Genomic DNA, 23,182 nt, shown 5'->3' with positions numbered 1-23,182 from the left:
TCCAAGGTTCATCCATGTTGTCACATGTGTCAGGACTTCATTACTTTTTCTCTCTCTCTTTTTTTTTTTTTTTTTCAGGTGGCACCATGCGGCATGTAGGATTTTAGTTCCCCAACCAGGGATCGAACCTGGGCCCCCTACATTGGGAGCTTGGAGTCTTAACTACTGGACCGCCAGGGAAGTCCCTCATTCCTTTTTCTCTTAAACAACTTTATGAGCCACAGTTCATATACCATACCATTCACGTGTTTAAAGTATACAATTCAAATACTTTTAGTATGTCAATGGAGTTGTGCAACCATTACCTTAATCAATTTTAGAACACTTCCATCACCCCAGATTTCATCCCTTTTTATTGCCAAATAATACTCCATTGTATAGGTATACCACATTTTGTTTATCCACTCATCAGTTGGTGGGTATTTGCATTTTGTGAATATTATGAGCAATGCTGCTATGAACATCTGTGTTCAGATGGTTCAGATGTTTTGTGTGTTTTCATTTGTCTAGAAGTGGAATTGCTGGGTCATATGGTCAACTCCATGTTTAACCTTTTGAGGAGCTGCCAGACAAACCATGTGATTTTTTTATCCTGATTTTCTCACTTAACATCAATCATGTGCATTTTCACAAACTGTTAAATGTTCTTCGAACACTTGACTTTTAATGTTTACAGAATTCCAAATTGTAGTAAACCAATCCCCTGTTATTGGGCATTTAGATTATTTTCAATTTTCATATCATAAACAGCATTTGCATGTGCATCTTTGGGCATCCGGTTTTCCATGCATCTCTGGTGATTTCTGTGGAGCAGATTAGTCAGAACTTTGGATCGCAGGACAGGCAATTTTAAGGCTCTTGATGCATGATGATGAATTGCCTTCCAAAAAAGCTGTGTCCATTTGCCTTCTCCCAAGTTGACTTTGAGAATGCCAGTTGCAGACCACCTTATATTTTAATTGTGTCCAAAGGTCTCCAGGGCAGGGTCTTGTTTGGGCATCTTTGACCCCATGCCCAGCTCAGTGTGCAACATATAATACAAGTTCGTGTTACACGAATGAGTGAGAGCAAAGGAAGGCCCCGATTAGTACCAGTGTCTGAGTCACTATGAAGGCCGGCTCTGTAGGACTTGCCACCCAGTTGACCTGGGGACTTGGTGCAGACTCATGTGTTGAAAGGCATCTCAAAGTTGAAGTGGCCAATGGGAGAGATGAAGAAACCATACAACATAGTCATTGAGACGGTCTGAAGATGGGCAGGAATTCTTTTTTGTACTCCACTCTGTGGGCAGCTTTATGTAAAGCCCTGGAAGAATGACCTTCACTGAGCTGGTGAGGTCATCAAACTCTCTGTTCACATGGATATCCTGAGGAGAAACCCATTACAAGGCTGTGCGTTATCACTTTCTGAGAACTTGAATGTTTTACTTATGTACCCAAGGTATCAAAGAAGCTTATTAGGGCATTAGTTGTCCCAAGCCTGAAGGATTGAAGCTGTAAACACATCTCTGGAAAGGCTTTGACTCAGGCCTGGGTTGAAAAAAATCAGAGGTAGAATAAGCAGTGATTTGTGACTAGACTCTTTTCATAATTTGTATTTGGGGATTCTCTCCTTAATGTTTAACCACCTTAGAAAAGAGTGACATTTTTTCTATATTAAAAAGGCAAAATTGAGTGAAAAGGGGTTCTCATCTCCTGTGCAGTTCCCCAAGTGAATCTTCCAGCACCTGCAGCCAGTACTGGACAGGGAGAGGGGCCACCTTGCAAGAGCTGAACCTGCAAATCCAAACATTGGTGAGCAGTGAGCGTTGTGCCCCCTAAGCCACCTATTCTCTCTCGGCCAATGAAGAACCCAGGCGGGTCTGAGGTGAGACCACCGTGATACCCCACACGGGGGTGGGAGGCAAGTCCGAGTGGCGGCATGACCCAGGTTGAACTTGGATGTGGCCACACCATGTATCTGCCCTGGGCACTCTTTCTCTAATCCCCACTTTTTTTCCTCTAAAATGGGGAAAATTATACCTCCTAGGGCTGTTGGGAGGATCGGAGATGAGTTTTATGAGAAGTTCTTACAGAAAAATCCAGCAGCTCTAGGGCAGACAGTGGATTAGCCTGGACAGACCTGAGAACACCAAAGCAGCCTTCACTTCGCATGGGATTCCTGGACACCTGAGAAACACACACACAGGTGAGAGACGATGAGCCCAGGGAGGCGGGAGGGGTCCCTCATCTTTGTTGATGTGGCTCTGGGCGGCCCCGCTCCCTCAGCTCAGAAGGCACCTCCCTCAGACATGATGCCCTTGGTGAGACTGGAGTCAGGGAAGAAAGGAAGGGAGTGGACACTGACTGAGCCCCCACCCTTCACCCACTCTGTGCTGGGAGCCAAAGACATAGACACACAAGACACACCCCGCCCTTAAAGAGCTCACCGGTACAGCGAGGAGAGGAAAGGAAACATAAAAGTATAATGTGAAGAGTGCCATGAGACCGGGTGCACCAACCCTCCCTGGGAGGTAAAGGGTGGGCAGGGGATAAAACCCCTGAGCTGAGCTTTACAGGTGTGGTGGGTGGAGCTGGGCATTTCAGTAAGAAGAGCTTCAGGATCAAAGCAGGGCTGAGAAATTGCACTGTGTGGTAGGAGAATTGCAAGCAGCTTGGGCTGAGAATGATGTGCCTCAAGGTGGGGGGTGGGGGGTCTGCTGGCAGAGCCCAGAGCCCACATGCTGTGAATGACACGCTAAGCTTGGATTTGTCCAGAGGGGAGTGCCCAACAGATTTAAAGCAGGGGCATGTTTCTGGTGTAGAAAGATCACCTGGAAGCAGGTGGGAAGGAAGGGCCAAGACAGTGAACAGGAGGAGGTGAGAAGGAGAAGCAGGCAGCCCCGTCCCCCCCACCTCCCCACACTGTTCTTCAGAAGGTGAGATGGAGGGAAGATGTGGAAAGGGAGGGTTCAGCACTGGACCCCAGGCAGGTCTGTGCCGAGCCCCCAGCTTCTAACTCAGTGGGAAGGAACCCCCACCTAGAGGCAGCCCTTCAGGGGGACGACACGTTCAGGTTCGACTCCCAGAATCCAACGTGCCTATTCCCATCTGGGGGATGGTCCAGCAGGTGGCTGGAAATGGGGACCCAGAGCTTAGAGAGAGGTCTGGGTTTCAGCCGGAGCTAGGAGAGGAGTGAGCCTCAGGCTGGGGAAGGGGGTGCTGCTGGGGGCTCCTGTGCCAGCTGAGGGCCATGCAGGGCTGGATGCCCCCAGAGCTGCTGGTACAGTGGTCTTTGTGGGCCTACTCCTCCCTCCCTTCTCTGTTCTCTGCTCTCAGTGATCAACCACACACTCCCCACTGGAGACAGAATACCTGGATGGCCCCTGGGTTCCAGCAAGGCCAGGGGAAGAGCAGGGTAAGGTGAGGGGAAGCCAGGTGGCCCTGGCCATCTTCAGCAGAGCACAACTCCAGTGGGCTGAGGGGGAGGGGCAGCTGAGAGGGAAGGATGGAGGGGGAGGAGTCTGAAGGAGTTCTTGGGTCAAGCCAGAGATGGGTGAGTGAATGATAAGGGGAAGAAGTGGTCACATGAGGAAGCCAGGGGGCCCCCTACCCCACCTGGGCTCTGGGACCCATGTACCCACTGCCACTGGGGTGAGGAGATGTAGTGGGGGAAGGGTCTGTGTGGACAGGCACAGGCAGGTCTGTGCTGGGGCCTTCCCCATCAGGCTAGCACTCACAGCAGGAATCCTCAGTGTCTGGTTGACCTGCAGGCCCAGGCTCAGGGCTCCCACTGCAGAGATGCGGTTGTTGCTGCAACAGAAAGGCATGTGCATGGTACTGCCTTGCAAACAACTGTGCAGAGCCAGGTTGCCCCCAGGGTCTTGGCTGGAGCTGCTGGTGCAGCCCCCAGGTCCAGCTTCATGAACACGCCAGGGGCCCTAGGCAGGTCAGTGTGTAAAAGCTTCATCAGAGGCTTCGGTGTTCAAGATTGCCCAGCAAACACACCTAGAGTGTTATTCCCCCCACCTCCTGCACCAGCTGCTGCTCCCTGGCCCTCAGCACTCAGCAGGTGCTCCCACGCATCCTGCCCCAGCTGGCACCCCATTCCTATCCCCATGACAGCCACCCAGCTCCCTCCCCACCTCTTCCTACTCCTGATGGGCACAAACTCCAGGCCTCAGCACTGCTCCCGGCCACTCTGTCTCCACAGTCAGCCCCATGTCCCTCTAACTTAGACCCCAGCTTGACCTTGAATTTCAGCATCTCTCCTCTGACCATGGCTCCTTCCATAAGGAGGAAAAGTGGGCAGGATGGAGCACATGTCCCTGCCAATGGCAGGCAGGCCCAGCTCATTCTGGCAGCCCTGGTGTGAGACTCAGCCGCAGTAGCCCATGACCTGTCTGGCCTCTTCCGTTCCCTCTGGGCTGTGGCTCCCGCTCTGGTTTTCCCAAGAGGCCTGGGACCCTGCCAGGGCCTGGAGGAGCAGCCCACCCATGGCAGGCCCCCTCAGCAGCCGTGTGCTGGGCAGAGAAGACCACTCCTCCTGAAATGGAGGAAAACTTGTGTGGAGCACACACCCCACCCACCCCCGCACCAGGCTCTGCTGAAGATGCCTTACGCGTTTGCACTTCCCAGCCCCTGGCCTCGCAGTACACGTTATGAGTCCCAATTACAAAGGAGGAACTTGAGTGAGAAGGATGGAGCTGGGCTGTGGCTGCGGCCCCACCATGAGTGCGTGTGGCAGGTTTGGGCACGAAGTGGTAAACAGCAGCAAGATGAGCCCCAGTCCCTGTGTGGCCGTGGGCTTGGAGGCAGGGGCGGGGCACCCCGTGCTCTCACCTCATGTAGACCTTCTCCAACATGTTGTTGGTCTTGAGCCCTCCCCCAGCACGGAGGCTCCCGGATCCCCACAGCCATTATACAAGATGTCCAAGACCTTCGGGAAGATGTTTGACGGACGCAAAGCAGCAACCCCATGGGACCACATGTGAAGGTGGAGGAAGCCAGTCCCCAGCCTCTGAGCCCAGGAGGCCCGAGGAGCAAAGAGCGTGGACAGAGAGCAGAAGACCACAGAGGTTCCAGAAGAGAGCCCTGGGGCTTGGACGATGGTGACTGGCAGAGTGGAAAGACCAGAAGCAAGCACAGAGGGTGGGTGTGGATGCGAATGAGCCTCAGGACTGGGCCATCTTCCTTGGGCAGCAGGCCCCAGAGACACAGTGATCAAGCTCCCCCCGCCCCGAGTGGGGACCTCTCAAGGGCAGGGCCCCCAAAGCACAGTGCAGCCCAGGGCCCAGAGGGCACCCCAGTGAAGGGCTATTGGATGAAACATACCCAGGGAAATGTGATGGGGAGGAGGGTGGGAGCTCGTGGGTGCCCTGGGGACACAAAGCCTGATCTGTCACCTTGTGGGGCAGGACCCCAGGTCAGCCCTGTCAGAGGGCAAGGCAGTGGCTGCTGTTCCCTGAGGAGGATCCCACAGAGGCAGCCGCCACCAGAAGCATCACAGGCGCCTGTGCTGCCCACTTCCAAGGCCTACGAACCACAAGACCCAAGGGAGCAGGCAGGGTGTTTGAGAGTGTGTGCTGGGATCCCAGGGTGCAAGGCTGTCATCTCAGGGAAGCATCTGCATCTGCCCAGCGGTGAGCATGTGTCACTGGACTGCATAGTGTCCCCACCAGCCGCCTGTATGTGATGTCTCAGAAGGTGTGCGACATTCAGCTGTGGACACCTCACTTAGTGACATGAGAGTGGGCACAGGGAGACCACATGTTGTCGTCCTTAAGTAGAGCCAGGAAAATGAAAATCACCTGAAAAAACATTCTTTGAGGGCTTCCCTGGTGGCGCAGTGGTTGAGAGTCTGCCTGCCGATGCAGGGGACACGGGTTCGTGCCCTGGTCCGGGAGGATCCCACATGCCGTGGAGCGGCTGGGCCCGTGAGCCATGGCCGCTGGGCCTGCGTGTCCGGAGCCTGTGCTCCGCAACAGGAAAGGCCAGAGCAGGGAGAGGCCGCGTACCGCAAAACAAAACAAAACAAAACACATTCTCTGAGCTCTGCTGAAAAGATCCAAGACTCATTTCTGAAGAGCTGCAAAAGATGGGGGGCTGGCGTCTGGGAGACCTGACCCCAAAGGACAGGCCGGAGGGGCTTACTGGGCGAGACCTCATACCTCTAGTCCCCTGGCGAAGGCTACAGTTCCTGGGCCTCGCAGGTGATTCCAGCTTATGTTAAGCTCAGTGAGTCCTGTTTTCTGCCAGGGCTGGTCCAAGCATCTCCCCTTCAGAAACACCAAGACAGACTTTTTATTCACTCTGTTCATTCCTTCAAAAAGTGATACCAATGCCCGCTGTGGGCTGGGGTCTCTGCTGCGCACCAGCGTCAGGGCGTTGAACCCCACGTGGGCCTGCCCTGCCCTCAAGGAATTCACATTTATTGGAGAAGCTATAAATATAAGTTAATGGGATGTTAGCTACTACAGACCGCAACAGGGAGGTGTGGGGACAGAGTGGGGGCCAACCCTGCCTAGGGGGTCAAGAAAGCAGAGAGAACCTTGAAGATTGAGGGACACACTGTGCACGTGGGCAGGCACCGTGGAGAGTGGATCTGGGGAGGAGCGGATGTGCTTGTGGAAATGCACACTGGCCTGGCGCTGGGCTGGCCAGGCAAGCCAGTGGAGGAAGGTGGGAGTGACGGGCACTCGAGAGATGCGTTAAGAAGTGAGAAGGTGGGTGGGAGGGGGCGGAGACAAGAGGCCAGGGGACCAGTTGGATGGCTTGTGCCACTGTCTACACAAGAGGTGACAGGGCCAGCACAGCTGTGGCAGTGAGGAGGCAGTGGTGTAGAAAAGGAAAGAGCAGGGCTGGGTGGGTAATAAAGCTGAGAGATATTTTACACATAAAATGGGCAGAAGTCCTACCCACCCACCCTGCTTTCCACTCTGTCAACACTTAGCTGGTCTGACCTGGTCCCAGTTCTCAGCCTCCAGCTGCCCCCTGTGTGGACCTGCTGATCCCTTTCTTCACCTGGATAAGAGCTCCTCATCCTCACCCAGGAAGCCTTGCCTGTTCTGCCAGGCTGGGCCGGGCCACTGTGGACCCCATGTCCACTGTGCTTCCATCCTTCCAGGCTCTGGCTGTTAGACCTCTCTGCCTGGCCCGTCTCTCCCACACACCTGGGAGCCCCTCGAGGGATCTGAATCTGAGCCCTGTCCATGGTGCCGGCACCCAGCACAGGCTGGTTTGAAGAAATGCCCAGAGCAGAGGGCTCAGCCGCCAGTTCCACATAAGTGTTAGCACCTAGGAGAGCTCCCTGCAGGACAGTGAGGACTCCCTGGGCTGCCTCCCAGGGAACCTCCCAGAGAAGGGGGCTCACACCCTGCATCCAGCCCTGGATATGACACCCGCAGGTTCTCAGACATGTACATTGCTCTTCCTCAGACACTCCAGGGCTGGGAGAGGAGGGCGGTGGTCCGCCACTGCTGAAGAGCTGGAGGGTGAGAAAGTTCTATACGCATGAATCGGCCTCCTGTAGTTCCAATGCTTGTTCTTCATGACCCCTGCAGCCAACCCATGAGGTAGGTGCCACCCTTGCCTTGGGTCAGGTGGGGAGACTGAGACCCCTAAGGGAGTCTGTCCCACCCACAGATCTCCACTTGGGGAAACAGCCCATCCCTGCTGTGCAGCCTTTGTGGGGCCTTGCCTTCCAGCCCCTCCATCCTCACTGCCTCTCCTGTGCTAACGCTCTGAAAGTCTTAAATGAGCCTCTCTTTTTTTTTTTTTGAACTAATGTTTTTATAGTTACCTTTTTTTTTTTTTTTTTTTTGTGGCTGTGTTGGGTCTTCGTTGCTTCATGCAGACTTTCTGTAGTTGTGGCGAGTGGGGGCTACTCTTCCTTGCAGTGCGCAGGCTTCTCATTGCGGTGGCTTCTCTTGTTGCAGAGCACGGGCTCTAGGCACGTGGGTTTCAGTAGTTGTGGCAAGTGGGCTCAGTAGTTGTGGCTCACAGGCTCTAGAGCACAGGCTCAGTAGTTGTGGCACACGGGCTTAGTTGCTCCGCGGCACGTGGGATCTTCCTGGACCAGGGCTCAAACCCGTGTCCCCTGCATTGGCATGCGGATTCTTAACCACTGAACCACCAGGGAGAGTTTCTCTTTTTTTTTTTTTGCAGTACGCAGGCCTCTCACTGCTGTGGCCTCTCCCATCGCGGAGCACAGGCTCCAGACGTGCAGGCTCAGCGGCCATGGCTCACAGGCCCAGCCGCTCCGCGGCATGTGGGATCTTCCCGGACCGGGGCATGAACCCATGTCTCCTGCATCGGCAGGCGGACTCTCAACCACTGCGCCACCAGGGAAGCCTGAGAGTTTCTCTTTTAATTTCACTGATTTCACAACAGTTTTCTTAGAAGGCAGACTGTCTCTCTGGCGGTTAAACTCTAGGGCTGATTCGCCCAAGCCAAGGCTGGCGCCACCCCCACTCACACTAAGCAGTCAGAACAGTGATCCCCGAACTTTCTGGATCAGACAAATCTCCTGGGGCTCCTGTTAAAATGCAGATGCACCCACATCTCCCCCAAGAGGATACAGAGGTTCAGGAGGCCCAGGGCCACGGAATCTGTATTCCTAACCCAGGGTCCCAGGTGATTCTTAAAATCAATTGGGGTGGTTGAGGACAGGCAGGTAGAACTGCATGTTCCTGGCAAAGCAGCCAGCCCATGCAAAGGCCCTGGGGCATGAACAAAAGTGGTAAGATCAAGGAATCCCACTGATGTCTTCCACAGCACTCGGAATGAAATCCTCATGCCTTTTGCCATGATTTGTAGTTCTGCGGCCCTGCTGTCTCTCCATCCCACAGCTGGACCCTCTCTCCTGGCATAGTAGCCCAGTCACACTGGTGTCTGTGTGCCTGGGAAATAGTTCCTCATCTTGAAATACTCTCCCTCTGGTCTTGCCATGTCTGATTCCTCCCCCATTGCACATTTCAGCTTAAACATCTCCTCCTTACAGAGTCCTCCCGAGTGGTCAGCTCTCTAAAGCGGGGAGGGGCTCCACATTCGTCTCTAGAATCAAGCCCTGTTTGTTTCTTTTGTAACACAATAATTATGGAGAGTTATCTTGTTAATGTGTGTTCCTTGAGGGCAGGGACTTAGTATACTTCATGGCTGGATCCCTAGTGGCTGTCAGCACCCAGCATATGCAGTAGTGGGCAGTAAGACATTCGGGGAATGGGCCGAGAGTTCTGTACGGGGATGGGGGGGGAGCAGGATCCACAGCATGGATGCTCAGAGTGGTCCTGCCTACTCCACCCACCCTGCCCCAGGAAGATGGTCATGAGTGCCACCATGGTCTCCCTGGCCAGTGGCCGGATGTTACCTGCTTGGTCATTCAGCTGGTTATAGCTCAGGTCCAGGGGTTTCAGGCCTGTGTGGGCCAGCAGGAGTTCAGCAAGGTACTGGGCCACCTGCTCCTCCAGGCCATTCCCTGCCAGCTGTGCCTTCTGCACAGCCGGGTTCACCGCCAGGGCGGCACAGACAGCCCAGGATCCCACCGCTCCCAGCTGGTTCTCCGACAGGTCCACATCTGGGGGCCAGCATCACTCCTTAGTGGTGGGATCCAAAGCCAGGCATCACCCTCCTCCCTCCCGCACACCTTCCAGGCCTGACACAGCAGGAGGGGCCTTGCAGTCAGACTGTCCAGGGGTGGATGGTGAGTCTGCCACCCATCAGCTGGGTCCCCTCCGGCCCCAGGCAGCTTCCCAGACCTCAACCCCCACTCCATGTCTCCACGAGTTTTGTCAAGAGGCTAAAACCACCTACTTTGTGGGGCTGTGGAGGACGTCTGCGATGTAGATGCAGCCAGCCCGCTGATGATTTGTGTGTGGCATAACACAGCCCACCCACAGAAGCCCCCACTGCCACATTTCCGGGGACTGGCAGTGACAGCCCAGGTGGCTGTGTGTGGAGCTCATATGTGAGCAGACACGCCGCTGAGCATATGTTTCCCACATACCCAAGGTCTAAGTGGCATTGTTGAGCCCACTTCACAGATTGGAAACTGAGGCTCAGCAAGGTTGGCTCCTTGCCCAGGGTCACCCTGCCGCAGAGGCGGCATTTGAATCCAGCCCTGACAAACTCCAGCACCCTGCCTCCCGCACTGCCCGGCCCCTGACCCTCTGTGCCGCACTCTCCCACCTGCCTTCAGGCACTGGGAGGATGACGTATGCAGGGGTGCTGGCTAGCAGAAGAGGGTAGAGGAGGGGCCCAGCGCTGGGTGCACCACAGAGGGTCTAACTCCACCCCACCCTCCCCACCCTGTGATGAGGCTCTGCCCCCAGCAACACCGGCAGGTCGGGGGGTGACAAGGCCCGGTGTGGGGGTAGCCTGCCCCCCTGTCCCAGGCACGGCACCTACCACAGATACTGCTTTTGCGCAGAGCACCTGCCAGGGCCTCTGTGCCGGCCCCACAGAGCCCACTGTCCTGAAGTTCCAGCCGCTTGATGTAGGGATTGGAGGTCAACACAGAAGCCAGAGCCTGGGCAGCCTGGGGCAGAGAGGGGCCTGAGCCCTTCCCAGAGCTGAGGGCCCCAGATAGCTAGCCAGTACCCAGGCTCTGTTTGCAGGGCTCAGCCCACTCAGTGCCCTCCAGCTGGAAGGACCTCCCCTTTCCACAGGCCCAGGGACACCTGCTTCTCCTTCTAGGCTCCACCCAGGAGCTTCGCTGACTCTCCAGCAAGTTATGGGCTGCTTGCAGGCTCCCTAGCCCTTGTACTGAACTTTGTCATAGCCCCGATCCCACCTGTCACCCATTGTGGGGGATGGGACATGCCTGGTACAGAGCAAGGCCGGGGAGTGTGTGGATGGGCTCAGGAAGGGACCACACCCATGGCTGCTGCTCCCAGGTCCTTGCCCTCCAAGCCTGGCCCCAGGATCCCTCCAGGGGTAGCTGGGGCCCCAGGCCACAGTGCTGCAGGTTGAGCTCTGGGGTGCTCCCTTGGCGCAGAAAGCAGGAAGCAGGCACGACGCTGTGGGCCCAGCAAGACCTCAGGTAGAGGGTGTCCTTGCCCAGTTCTCCAAGCTTATGGGTGCCTGATAGGAGACAGGGATAGATGTGGACCCCTCCCCTGCCTCCATCACTACGCAGCCTTGTTTTCCTCCTAGAGGCATTTCCTCCTGCTAGTAGGGACTGTTGCCCCCACATACAGACAAGGACATTGAGGCTCAGAGAATGCAAATCCTTTCCCCAAAGTCATGCAGCTTGTAGCAGCTGATCCTGGCCCTACCCTGCCTGTCTGACACCAAAGTGCATGCTGTGTCTTCCGCTGGATTGCAGACCACATACGCTTTATGAACATTTTATGGGGAAGGAAGCTGAAGCAATTCTAAGTTCTATACATCCATTACTTTAGTTTCTCCTGAGGGTTGGGAAAACCCAGCCCTGATCCCATGTCAGGGTGGGACAGCCCTTCTTAGACTGTTTGGCAGGATTTTTGCATCTTAACATCATTCTGGAAGCCTGTTCTAATCATGGAACTCCTGATGCCTCCAGGAACATTGCGGAGATGGCACAGGGCTGGAGCGGCCGCCGGCTGCCCCGAAGGTGTCCACGGAGGGATGCGCTCCTGCTGGACAGGGTCGCCTGCCTACTTGGCCCCAGCCTGCCCCCCGACCCGTAGGCACCTTCTTTCTCCTGGTCGGAGTTCGAATCCGCGTCCGAACCCTTCTGGGCCTCCGGGACCCCTGCAGGACGCCCAGCGGCCGCCGCCGCCCCTTCCTCCAGCTCTTCCTTCTCTCCAGGCCCCTCGCAGGGACCCCTCATGGTTACTTCCACTCTGCACTCGCGGACACCGAGGCCGGGACTGCGAGGGCTGCATCGGGAGCGCGGCCAGGGGATGTGGGCGGACCCTCCGGTGCATCGACCTATCGGATGCGATGCGTGGCGAACAGGCGCCCGCTGCAGCCAATAGAGAGCCTCCCGGGCGGCAGTTGCCCAGGCGACCCCGAGTTGTTGGTTGCTGCGGACAACGCTGCGGCCCCGGGCTGACCTTGACCCGCTCGCAGCCAGGACCGATTGGCGCTTGGCGGGCTTGTCTTCCCGTCGCCCTAGGCGGCTCCAGCATCGCCCCCTTTCCACTCCAGAGACTGGGGGTGGGGCAGCTCCTCGGGGGCGTCACAGAGGAGGCTGGGGGACCTTACAGGGCCTGGCCACCTCCTCTCTGGAGCCAGGGTCTCGCTCCCATTCTGTGGGTCCCAGCTCTCACACGCTTTAGCGTCGCATATGTTGCTCCCTCCACCGAGAACATTCCTCCCCAATGCTGCTTGTTGAACTTAAGATCTGCAAGTGTCAGTTCAGAGGTTGCTTCTTCCGCAAGCTTTCCTTGTCTTCCTCTGGGCTCCTGCTGGCCCATGCCGCCCTCTCACAATACCTATCCCACCTGTCATCACCCCAAGGAGGTGAGGCCAGAGGGCAGTGGACAGAGACTGCTCCTCTCTGTGTGTCTGGGGCCCAGCAGAGGGAGTCTGAAGCGGATGGGAGGCCCAGGGCAACTGGGGGTTGGGCCTGGGAGGTGGAGGCTGAATCCCGTCCTGAGTGTCCCTTTAATAGCTGCTGGCCTGGCCCGGCTTGGCGCCTGCTTCTTGCTTTACCTCCTGTTCAGCTGTGGCTGCAGCTGCTGTGCTGACTCACGCGCCCCAGCCGCCGGCAGGATCTGGGAGCATGGTCTCCCCAGGGGCCATGGTGGGCTGGGGGCTTCTGGATTACAAAACGGAAAAGTATGTGAGGACCCGGAACTGGCGGGTGGGCGCCTTGCAGAGGTTGCTGCAGCTGGGGGTCATGGTCTACGTGGTGGGGTAAGAGAACGGCTCCTGGGCGTGCTAGCCGGAGGGAGGTCTTGTGAGCAGGCTGGTCCTGCTGGGCTGAGGGGTGAAGGTCTGACTCTTCAGGGGCTGGGCTGGTGGTTGTGGAGCAGGTCAGGAGGTGGGCAGAAGGAAGGCTCTCCGTCTGTCTAGAGGCCAGTGGGGTGTAAGAGCAGGTTGTGTGCTTGGGTGCCCACCTGCATTCTTTCCTGTGCCTTGTTCCCAGCCCCATGTTGGGCTTGGGCACAGAGCAGGATGGGCCCCCATCCCTGCACAGGAGGCCCCCGGCCGGCAGGAGGTAGTCCCTGACACTTGTGAGAGCTGAAGCACTAAGGCCCCCAGTAGAGACCACCAGTTTAAGCTGGGTCAGGGTAGTCTTTAAAGAGGAAGCTGGATCTAGGCCGGGCAGGGGGAGAGGATTGGCTGGTGAAGGAGGTGGTGGTGGGCATCTCCAAGCCCATGGGTGCTTGGTGAGGGTACTGGTTCTCCTATGCATGGCCAGAGCCTCTGGCCTGTGCAGGGTGTTTGGTGTGGGAAATGAGGTGGGGAGTAGGTGGGGCCCCTGAATGCTGGCCTGGGAGCCTGGAGGGTATCGGGGGAGAGACTGAGCAGGTGGTCCCAGATCTGCCGTGTGCCGGGGACATACCATACCACCTGTTGCCTCCTTCTCAGGTGGGCCCTCCTCGCCAAAAAAGGCTACCAGGAGCAGGACCTGGACCCCCAGATTTCTGTCATCACCAAACTCAAAGGGGTTTCCGTAACCCAGATCAAGGAGCTGGGGAACCGGCTGTGGGATGTGGCTGACTTCGTGAAGCCACCACAGGTGGGTGACTTGGTGCTGCTGCCAGGTACTGGCACCTCTGATACCACCCCTGCACCGAGTGTGTGCAAGAGAGGGATGTGATGCCAGAGGGGGTGCTGGTGCTGTCACAGGGCCACGCTCGGGAAGGGCCTTACAGAGGAGTGGTGTCTGGACAGGGCTTTCAGGGATGTGTAAGAGGTTTCCGTGCAGAGGAGGTGATGTGTTGGGAAGCCAGACCAGAGGGATGCATTTACAAAGTCTGCATCTGGAGTAGATAAAGAAGATGTGGTACATGTATACAGTGGGATATTTCTCAGCCATAAAAAAGAATGAAATAATGCCATTTGCAGGTACATGGATGGACCTAAAGAGGATCATACTAAGTGAAGTAAGTCAGGCAGAGACAGACAAATGCCATATGATACCACTTATATATGGAATCTAAAATATGACACAGATGAACTTATCTATGAAACAGAAACAGACTCACAGACATAGAGAACAGACTTGTGGTTGCCGTGGGGGAGGGATGGATTGGGAGTTTGGAATTAGCAGATACAAACTTTTATATACAGGATGGATAAACAACAAGGTCCTACTGTATAGCACAGGGAACTATATTCAGTATCCTGTAATAAACCATAATGGAAAAGAAAAAAATAAATTAAAAGTCTGCATCTGGAAAGGAGAGGAGTGTCTAGGAGCTCAAGGCTTGAGCTTGAGGGTGGGGTGAGAGGGGTGCAGGGTGCCGAGACCTGGAGCTTCCTGGACGCCTCCTCTCTGACCTGGAACACTGCTGTCGAGTGCTCCTCCTCTGCCCCTCCCATGCTGCATTTCCGGCAACTTCTCCCTCCACCCGATTGTCCACAACCTTAGTTTCCTCCTCTGTCCTGCTGGTGCCCAAATTCTAACCCCGGTGACCACCTGCCCTGAGTACAGCTGCCTCCTGGGTGCACACCCACCACATCCAAAGAGAAATCATCTCGCTCTCCCAGTGTGGCCTTTTGTCATCCAATGACATCCACCAGTGCCGAGGCTGGACCTGCTGGATGCCTTACCGTCCCTCCCTCCTGTTCATACCATTTCCTAACAGCTTTCACAACTGCTCACACCATCCCTGAATGGCTGAGGTCTTCTGGTGGGTCCCCATGCGGCATCCAGGCTGAGTCTGCCAGCCCTTACCTTTGACCCTTAGGAGGCTTCCTTTCATGATGGTGGCCATGAAGCCCCTCTAGATCCTGACTACCACCATACCGCTGCCTCTGCCTCTGCCCAGCCCTCGCCTCCCCTTCCTGGGCGTGCATCCCCCACACCCGCTGAGCTCTCATGTGCAGCACAGAGGCGCCAGTCATCTTTTGTCCAAACAGAGCTTACCTCCGGCTCCCCTGGCCCCTGGCCATGCCTGCAGTGAGGGGCACACCTCCCCACCTGGATCTTCAGTGCCTGGAAGCAGGAGGCTCTTGGAAAATTCTGGTTGAGCAACTAAATGAATGTGAGAGGCACACATGGGCTCAGAAATGGCCAGCAGCCCAGCCAACCTCCTGTCTCTGCCTCCCTTGCCTCACTGGAGAGCATTTTCCTGGGGCTCAGGGCTGATGACCCGATGGGGCCAGGGCCCCTTCCCGCACAAGCCAAGCTGTGGCTTCTGACATCTCCCGATGGGAGTGGGGAGCAGAGACCAACCCTGACACTTGTCTTCTAGGGAGAGAACGTGTTCTTCTTGGTGACCAATTTCCTTGTGACGCCAGAACAAGTTCAGGGCAGATGCCCAGAGGTAAGGCTGCCTGAGGGCTTCCCAGCGGGTTCCTAGTTCCAGAATCTCCTGCTGCTGTCCCCCATGAGGTGTCCAGGCCCCTCCACATCCTGGTCCCACCTCTGGGCATTCTGGAGGTTGTCAGGGTAACACCCAGAACGGGGCACAGTGCTCAGGTAGGCTCTTATAATAGCAAGAGGCAAGCTGGGGGACTTCCCTGGTGGTGCAGTGGTTAAGTATCCGCCTGCCAATGCAGGGGACACGGGTTCGATCCCTGGTCCCACATGCTGCAGAGCAACTAAGTCCCTGCGCCACAACTACTGAGCCCACGCACCACAACTGCTGGAGCCCATGTGCTTAGAATCCATGCTCTGCAACAAGAGAAGCCACCACAATGAGAAACCCGCGCCCCACAATGAAGAGTAGCCCTCGCGCGACACAACTAGAGAAAGCCTGCACGCAGCAACGAAGACCCAGTGCAAACAAAAAGAAACAAAAAAAAACAGGCAAGCCCTTTTCTACGCACAGCCTCTATTAATGTGTGCTGGGGCAGCTTCCATTTTTGTGCGCAAACAGCACACTCCTGCTTATGCTGCACTCAGGGTCCCTTATGGTCTCTGGGTACTTTTCACTACAACTGTGGTCAAGCCCGTCTCCTGCCATCTTCAGATCCATTTCTTATCCAGAAATGCAGATCCTCCCCTTGAAATCTCACCTTTTCCCCTTGCCTAGGGATGTCCCAGGGATCCCGCCTCTGTCACAGAGCCCACTGACTCTTCTCTCCAGCTGTGGATTTTTTTCCAATTTTTTAAATTGTGATAACATACATGTAACATAAAATTTACAATCTTAACCATTTTTAAGTGTACAGTTTCCTAGCTGCGGATTTTGTTTGAACAGTCAGGAACCAGGACATAGCCTTGGAAGCCTACTTCTATGGTGACATCTTTCTTTAATCGAGGCTAAAAGTTAATTGCTTGCTGGGCTGGAGAGTAACTGTGTGGTCCCTGCCCCTAAGTCCTGGTCGTTGGTCCCACCACAGTTGCTGGGGATGTCACATGTCCCTGGTCGGCCCCATCCTCAGAGGAGGTGATGTGTGTGCACTGGGCAAACGCATGATGTCCTTCCCTTTCCAAATGCTCAGATGACGCCTATTTATTGTTCAGTGTGGACTGTCCTGAAATTTTTCTGGGGCCATGGTTCTGCATTTTCTGGAATCCATGGGATTCCTCTTTGCCCTGTGTCCCGGCTTCTGGCTTGTCCCATGAAACTGACCACCAGATCTGACCACCCGGCTTCCTGAGAGCAGCTCCTCTGAGGGTCCTGATCGTCTGGTCCCTCCCAGCACACCGTGCTCCCTGTACTGTTACAGCTTCAGAAACCTGCTGAGCCTCCCCCGGGGCTGCAGAAGTCCAGCCTGCATACGCCAAGGAGCTTCTGCACAGACAGCCCAGCCACGATGCCAGGTCCTGCGACGGGGACAGAGGCTGCAGCTAGGAGCCCCAGGGAGGCGCCTCCTCTGCCAGCTCAGGGCCTCAGGAAGGGTTTCCCACTGGACTCAGAGACTCAGTCAGGATCTTGAGGCTATCCAGGCAGAGGGGGCTGTGTGGGCAAAGGCCCCTGCTGTATGGGGTGAGGCATCTCTGGGGTCACCTGCTGCTCAGTGGGGTTGGAGCCTGTTTGGACTGGAGTGGGAAGGGTGGAGCCCAAGATATCAGGGCCCCAAGAGCCCTGCTGTGGAGCTGAGCTTGATCACAGGAGCATGGGGGGCGCAGAGGGGCTCAGGGGAGGGGCGCTTCATCTTCTGTGCCTTGGGAGGGATGATTCAGGCTGCTGGATGGAGGAGAATGAGACTGAGATGGGGACCCATGTTGGTCACCATGGGGTCTGGACAAAGGAGATGGTGGCCCAGCCAGGGTGGAGAAGAGGGGCAGATTCAGGACACAGGTAGGGACAGCAAGGCAGAGCAGGTGGCTCCACACTGTCCTCTGCCCTCTAATCACATTTGGCTCAGAGCCCCTGAGCCCTTCTTACCACCAGATGCTGTGTCCCCCCTGCTGCCCCTGAACTGGGTGCCCTGGGCAGCAGCGTCAAGCCTCAGCCGGGACAGAACTACAGAACTGCGTCCGTGAGGCTGTGCCTTCCTTTCGGGGCCTGGGACCCCCGGAAAGCTCACCACCTTCCCCTCTTGGCTGATCCCCAGAACTCTGTCGCTGTGTGCAGGCACCTATGTCCCTGTTTTAAAGAAGAACCAGCGGGGAAGGGAGGAGCCTGTGTACTTCCCAGGCCCCTCCCACCAGGGCCGCCCCCTTGGTCAGCCCCCAGCACCTCCACCCTGGCATGAACTCACTTTCCCCACCGTCCTGCCATCTTCCCTGTTCTGTCCTCTGAATTGGACCAGAGGAGCTAGGCCTGGATGAACCACTTCTTTTTTTAAAAATATTTATTTATTTGGTTGTGTGGGGTCTTAGTTGCTGCAGGCGGTCTCCTTAGTTGTGGCTCGCCAGCTCCTTAGTTGCAGCATTCCAACTCTTAGTTGCAGCATATGGGATCTAGTTCCCTGACCAGGGATCAAACCTGGGCCCCCTGCATTGGGAGCGCAGTCTTATCCACTGCACCACCAGGGCAGTCCCCCTGGATGAACCACTTCTGCCCCCACAGAAGTAGCAGGGCAGGAGTCTTGCTCAGCCTTGGAATACAGCAATTGCACCCCTACCCAGCCAGGGCTGTTCACGCCCCCCTTTCATTTGCACCCTCCAGCTTTCTCTTGGGCCCCCAAACTCAGAGATCCCTGAGAGGCTAAGGCAGGGAGGGGCGAGTCCCTGTGGACTTCAGGGTAGGTCACGGAGGAGGCATCCCTCGGCCCTTGGCAAGTCTGCTCTCTCACCCCTAGCACCCCTCCATTCCGCTGGCTAGCTGCTGGGCCGACCAGGACTGTCCTGAAGGGGAGACAGGGACCCACAGCCACGGTAACCGGCCCCCCCAACCCCCACCTTGCAGTGCTTCCACTGGAATGGGGGCTCTGGGGGCCTGGTGGGACCCTGGGTGGCTCACCAGTGCACATGGTGCCTCTGCGTCTCTCTGTCAACGGCCCCCTCCCCACCCCTCCCCAGGCCCCATGGAGATTTGAGGGCCTGGAGTTTGTCTTGCATTTTCAAGGCATAAAAACGGGCCAGTGCGTAGTGTTCAACGGGACCCACAGGACCTGTGAGATCCGGGGCTGGTGCCCAGTGGAGAGTGGTGCTGTGCCTGTGTAAGTCTCCCCCGCATCCTCCATCCCTGCCCCAGGACCACAGAGCCTACCACTCACCGCCCCCCCCCCCCGCCCTGCCCCCTGCCCCACAGGAAGCCCCTGCTGGTCCAGGCCGAGAACTTCACGCTGTTCATCAAAAACACCGTCACCTTCAGCAAGTTTAACTTCTCCAAGTAAGGTGGGAGGGTCCTGGCTGGTCGAAGACCCTCTGTGTCCCCTGCCTGGCCTGACCCTGGCCCACCCCTTTCAGGTCCAATGCCTTGGACACCCAGGACCCAACATATTTCAAGCGCTGCCGCTACGACCCGCGCTCCAGCCCCTCCTGCCCTGTGTTCCGCATCAGGGACCTCATGGCCGCAGCTGGAGGGGTCTTTGAGGACCTGGCGCTGCTGGTGGGTCTGTGGAGGGGGCAGGGTTCCGGGAGGGCTGGGAGAGGGCCCCGGGCCCCAAGCCAGTGGAGCAGTGCTGTGCTGTGTGCAGGGCGGTGCCATGGGCATCCACGTCCACTGGAACTGCGACCTGGACACCAGGGCCTCTGACTGCTGGCCCCACTACTCCTTCCAGCTGCAGGAGCGGAGCTACAACTTCAGGTGCGGCCCCCACTGCCCACCTGCTCCGAGCCAGGTTCTCGTCTGCCTGTCCTCCTGTGGTGGCCGGCACAGACCACCCCTCCCAGAACTCTGGATGGCCACTGTATGTGGGAGGGGGGCCCAGGGGAAGGAGGAGGTGGTCTCAGCTCCACAACCCCCAACACAGGCTCCATCCAGCCTCCCTCCTGAGCCTTATCTCCTCCACCCCAACCCCTGCTGCTGCTGGGACCCCTCCCCCAGCCCCTCCTCCCCCATCCTGCCTCTAGCACCTCCCTCCACTGCACAGGGGGCTTTCTTTTTTACTTTTCCCTTAAGGTTTTATCAAAAAAATTACAAAAATCTATAGAAAAGTTCAAAAATTAGTACCGTGAACACCCATATAGCTGTCATCTGGGTTCACCAGGGTTTTTTTTGTTTTTTGTTTTTACCATTTTGACACGTTTGCTTTCTCTCTCCTCTCTAGACTGAGCTGGATATATTTAGATAGATTTCAGACCAAACCATTTGAAAGTAAGGAGATGTCCGGCAGACACTCACCCCTCCCCAGGCTGTCCTGAGAATAAGCACCTTTCCCAAGTGACCGCTGTCCTGTTGTCACATTCAAGAAATTTAACACTGGCAGAATGAATCTAATATTTAAATTTCCCCAATTGTGCCAATAATAGTCCAAAATCTTTTTATTTTCCAATCCAGGGTGTACTCAAGGAACTTGCATTGCATTTATTCTCATGCCTTTGAGTCTCCCAAGCAGACCTTCCCCTGCTGCTGCCCAGTGGGATCCTATGTTTCTGCCACCTCATGTCACCTCGTCACTTGCGTGCACACACACACGAGCGGACCTTGCCTGGACTGGTTTCACTGACCTCCCCTGCCCTTTGCAGCTATGTGGAGCTGGCCCCCACCTGTGCTCTGCTCCCCTTAGTTCTGTGCTCTCGCTGGTACTGCTTTGTCTAGAACTCCTTCCTGATCCCTGGAAAACCAACCTGCGTGTCCCCACTGCAGAAAGCCTTCCCTGGTTCCTAGGGGAGAGTGAGCTACCCCCTCTGGACCCTCACAGCCCTGGGCCTGCCCCCCAGCTCCCCCTGCCCCCACTGCAGGCATCTATTTAGAGACCCCTCTACCTCATCCCCTCAGCAGGCAGGGAGCTCCTGAGAGGCGGGTCCTGCTTGCTCTTTCCCTGTATCCTCAACAAAAAACCCAGGACTCAGGGTAGGGCTGGGGGTTTGTGGAGTCAGTGGGTGAGTAAGATGGAGGCCTGGGAGGGCCGGGAAGCGGGCAGAACAGGCCACCAGACTCTCTCCTGCCCCCAGGACGGCCACTCACTGGTGGGAGGCCTCGGGTGTGGAGGTCCGGAGTCTGCTAAAGCTCTACGGGATCCGTTTTGACATCCTCGTCACTGGGCGGGTAGGTGGGCAGGGGCGGGTGGGTGGGGGGTGACAGGCACGGCTTAGAGGCTTACCCAGTTCTCTCAGGCAGGGAAGTTCGGGCTCATCCCCACACTCATCACTCTGGGCACAGGAGCAGCTTGGCTGGGCGTGGTGAGTCTGGCTCAAGTGTGCTCCCTCTGGCTTCAGTGAATGTGGGCCCAGGCCCATCCGATGGCACAGCCGAGCCCCCTGATGTTAGGTCTAGTTGGGGGGAGGTCTGGGGAGGTGGCAGGAGGACGGGTTGGGGGCCGGGACACAGGTCAGTCCTGCCTCTCCCAGATCACTTTCCTGTGTGACCTGCTGCTGTTGTACGTGGATGGAGAAGCTCATTTCTACTGGAGGACCAAGTATGAGGAGGTAAGCTGCTGGCCTGCCTGGCGCCTGGGCTCTGCTACACTTCTGGGGAACGTCGGCCTGAGCCCCGACCTGCTGTCCTTATCTGCAGGCAAAAGCTCCAAAGGTGACCGCCAGCCCTGAGCAGACAAAACCAGCATCTGCACCCCTGCATCTGGCTGCCCAGGCTCCTTAGAGGGGCCCCAGCGCCTGTCCCAACGGCCAGGGCTGCTACCAGGAGCTGGACACCAAAGCCTTGGCCCTGGCGCCTGCTTGCTGGCCCATTCCTGAGGCCTGTTCCCTGCTGTCAGGGGTCGGGGCTGGGAAGGGAGGGGCCTTGCCTTGGGAACCTCATGGATGGAGCCCCAGCAGGACCAGGGCAGGGAGTGGGAGAATTCCATCCTTCAACTCCCAGGCACACTGTCCCTACCCTGACTCTGGCCTCGGCAGGGTACTGCCCAGGGAGCAGCAGAAGCTACTACTGCACAGAGACCTGCAGCGGAACATGTCCCAGGCGCTGGTCACAAGGGCTCCAGCTGTGTCTGGAGAACTCTCTCCCAGCTCTGTCACCAGGGCTTCCAGCAGCGGCTCACTCACCAGTGGTCAGCACAGACCCTCCACTGGCTGTGCAGGCTCTAGCCCTCTCCCCTGGCAGCACCCCCATTGTAGGTAGAGCCCCCACCCTCTCAGCGCCGTTCCAGGGTCTGTGCTGCCGTAGTCTAGGGCAGGGTAGAAAGAGGTCTGACAAGAGGGCTGGCTGTCTCTGCTGCTCTGGTGCTGGGTACCTGGGGCTTGTCCCCACCCAGTTTGGGGGGGTCATCCATGGAATTCAGACTGGGGCAGGCAGATGATCCAACCCACTAGGACCTGGCAATGGCGCATGCACCAGCCCTTCCCGGTGGCAGCCCTCAGACTGTGGAGGGCTGGGATTGGGAGAAGAGGATGGAGAAGCTGAGTTGGTGGTCATTGGGTCCTTTGGGACCGTCTGTGTGCTCCTTGGTGACACCCAGCTCAACCTCCTGGAACTGTGGGGGTGGGGAGAATGTATATCTGGAATTCACTGCTACCCAAGGTCACACACCTAAGAACCAGCCCGAGGCAACTGCTCGAAGGAGGCCCTGTCCTTCGCTTCGGGTGGAGCCCAGTGGCCAGAAGGAATGCCCCAAACAAATTCCAGAGGCCCCGGCAGGCTGGCCTGGATCTGGCTGTGACGTCCTCACAGGGTGTGAGTCCTGCCCGCTGGAGAACTCCCCATGCGCCAGGGAGCCTACAGCTGGGAGGGAGGGACTGGCTGCAGGGGTCTGACCCTGTCTTGGCCCCAGGGGAGCGGCAGGGGTTTGGGAGTGCCCACCTGGGAGGCGAGGGGCTGCTTTCTCATGGGGCCCGGTGACTAGGCGTGCTGGCCGCTTGCCGGGGCAGTGACATGGGCCAGCTGGGGAGGGCAGGGTTGGGGTTCAGGCTGGGTTAGCATCTGGAACCATCTGGCATCTGGAGCCTCAGCAAAGCCTTGGGGTCCCTGATGCCTCGCAATCCCCAGAGCAGTGTCTCTGGGGAGGCAGGCCACAAAGGTCAGGGTGAGAGAACATGGCCCTGAGATCTTTACCGGGGTGGGGTCCCATGTATGGGGCCCAAAGAAAGCTGATGTATGGCTTCAGGGTCCAGGAGTAAAGCCTGTCGACAGCAGCTTCCTGCGTGCTCCTTACAGGCAGAGACGGGAGCTAGTGGTGCCTGTGGTGGGCACAGCATCACCTGGGAGACGAGTGGGCAGTGCAGGGTGGGCCTGGGGACCCCACCCCAAGGACCAGGGGGGCTGGAAGGCACTTGGGGCAGGTTCAGGCTCTTGCGCACGCATCCCCTGGGGCAACTGGAGAGCAGCACCAGGGTCTGAGCTTGGAAACAGCTGCTGCCTCAGTCTGCACACAGTGCGCACCCCAGGGTAGCCGCGCGGGCATGTGGATATATGCTTGAAGCTGTGTGTGTGCCTCTGCCTCCCTAGGCAGGCCTCAGGCACATGCCATGCTCTGGAGAAACCAAGGGGACCCCGAACTCTGCTGCCCTTTCTAGGTGGCCTCCTTGGGGCCCGGGCACTTCTGTCTGGACCCATCCCCCAGAGGAGGGGAGCCTGACACTGCCCCTCTTGTACCTAGTGCATATGGGTGTATGTATAGTGCCTTCTGAGCAGGGCAGAGGGCACTGGCCT

At 57.1% G+C, this 23,182-nt stretch overlaps 3 protein-coding genes across 6 annotated transcripts in view; 1 reads left to right on the top strand and 2 right to left on the bottom strand.

Annotated features, from left to right (window-relative positions):
* THAP7 (THAP domain containing 7) overlaps window positions 1-23,182 on the bottom strand; it is a 191,148-nt gene that overhangs the window by 11,189 nt on the left and 156,777 nt on the right. The gene's annotated exons all lie outside the window — the stretch shown is intronic.
* Window positions 1,231-11,905, bottom strand: LRRC74B (leucine rich repeat containing 74B). The gene is given in 12 exon segments (XM_079942047.1): window positions 1,231-1,297; window positions 1,300-1,366; window positions 2,073-2,168; window positions 3,719-3,791; window positions 4,821-4,860; window positions 4,863-4,935; window positions 6,149-6,224; window positions 6,226-6,256; window positions 9,346-9,552; window positions 10,383-10,529; window positions 10,932-11,057; window positions 11,649-11,905. Coding segments are annotated over 12 exon segments (1,140 nt in total). The 5' UTR covers window positions 11,788-11,905; the 3' UTR covers window positions 1,231-1,232.
* Window positions 1,231-23,031, top strand: P2RX6 (purinergic receptor P2X 6). 4 transcript variants are annotated; one of them, XM_079942046.1, is made up of 14 exons: window positions 1,231-1,866; window positions 2,029-2,187; window positions 7,416-7,552; window positions 13,497-13,647; window positions 15,329-15,400; window positions 18,273-18,348; window positions 18,539-18,632; window positions 18,725-18,805; window positions 18,883-19,024; window positions 19,113-19,222; window positions 20,533-20,626; window positions 20,695-20,760; window positions 20,929-21,006; window positions 21,095-23,031. In XM_079942046.1, the coding sequence occupies exons 3-14, from the start codon at window positions 7,491-7,493 to the stop codon at window positions 21,176-21,178; spliced, it is 1,110 nt and encodes a 369-aa protein (XP_079798172.1). In that variant the 5' UTR covers window positions 1,231-1,866; window positions 2,029-2,187; window positions 7,416-7,490; the 3' UTR covers window positions 21,179-23,031. The 4 variants fall into 4 exon arrangements, with proteins under 4 accessions (XP_079798172.1, XP_079798169.1, XP_079798170.1 ...); XM_079942043.1 differs by having other exon boundaries at window positions 20,929-21,232; XM_079942044.1 differs by having other exon boundaries at window positions 1,779-1,793; window positions 20,929-21,232.

This window comes from Stenella coeruleoalba (genome assembly GCF_951394435.1).
Source record: "Stenella coeruleoalba genome assembly, chromosome: 14".
In the NCBI taxonomy this organism is placed as follows: domain Eukaryota; kingdom Metazoa; phylum Chordata; class Mammalia; order Artiodactyla; family Delphinidae; genus Stenella; species Stenella coeruleoalba.
This window is presented reverse-complemented; position numbering and strand designations above follow the sequence as displayed.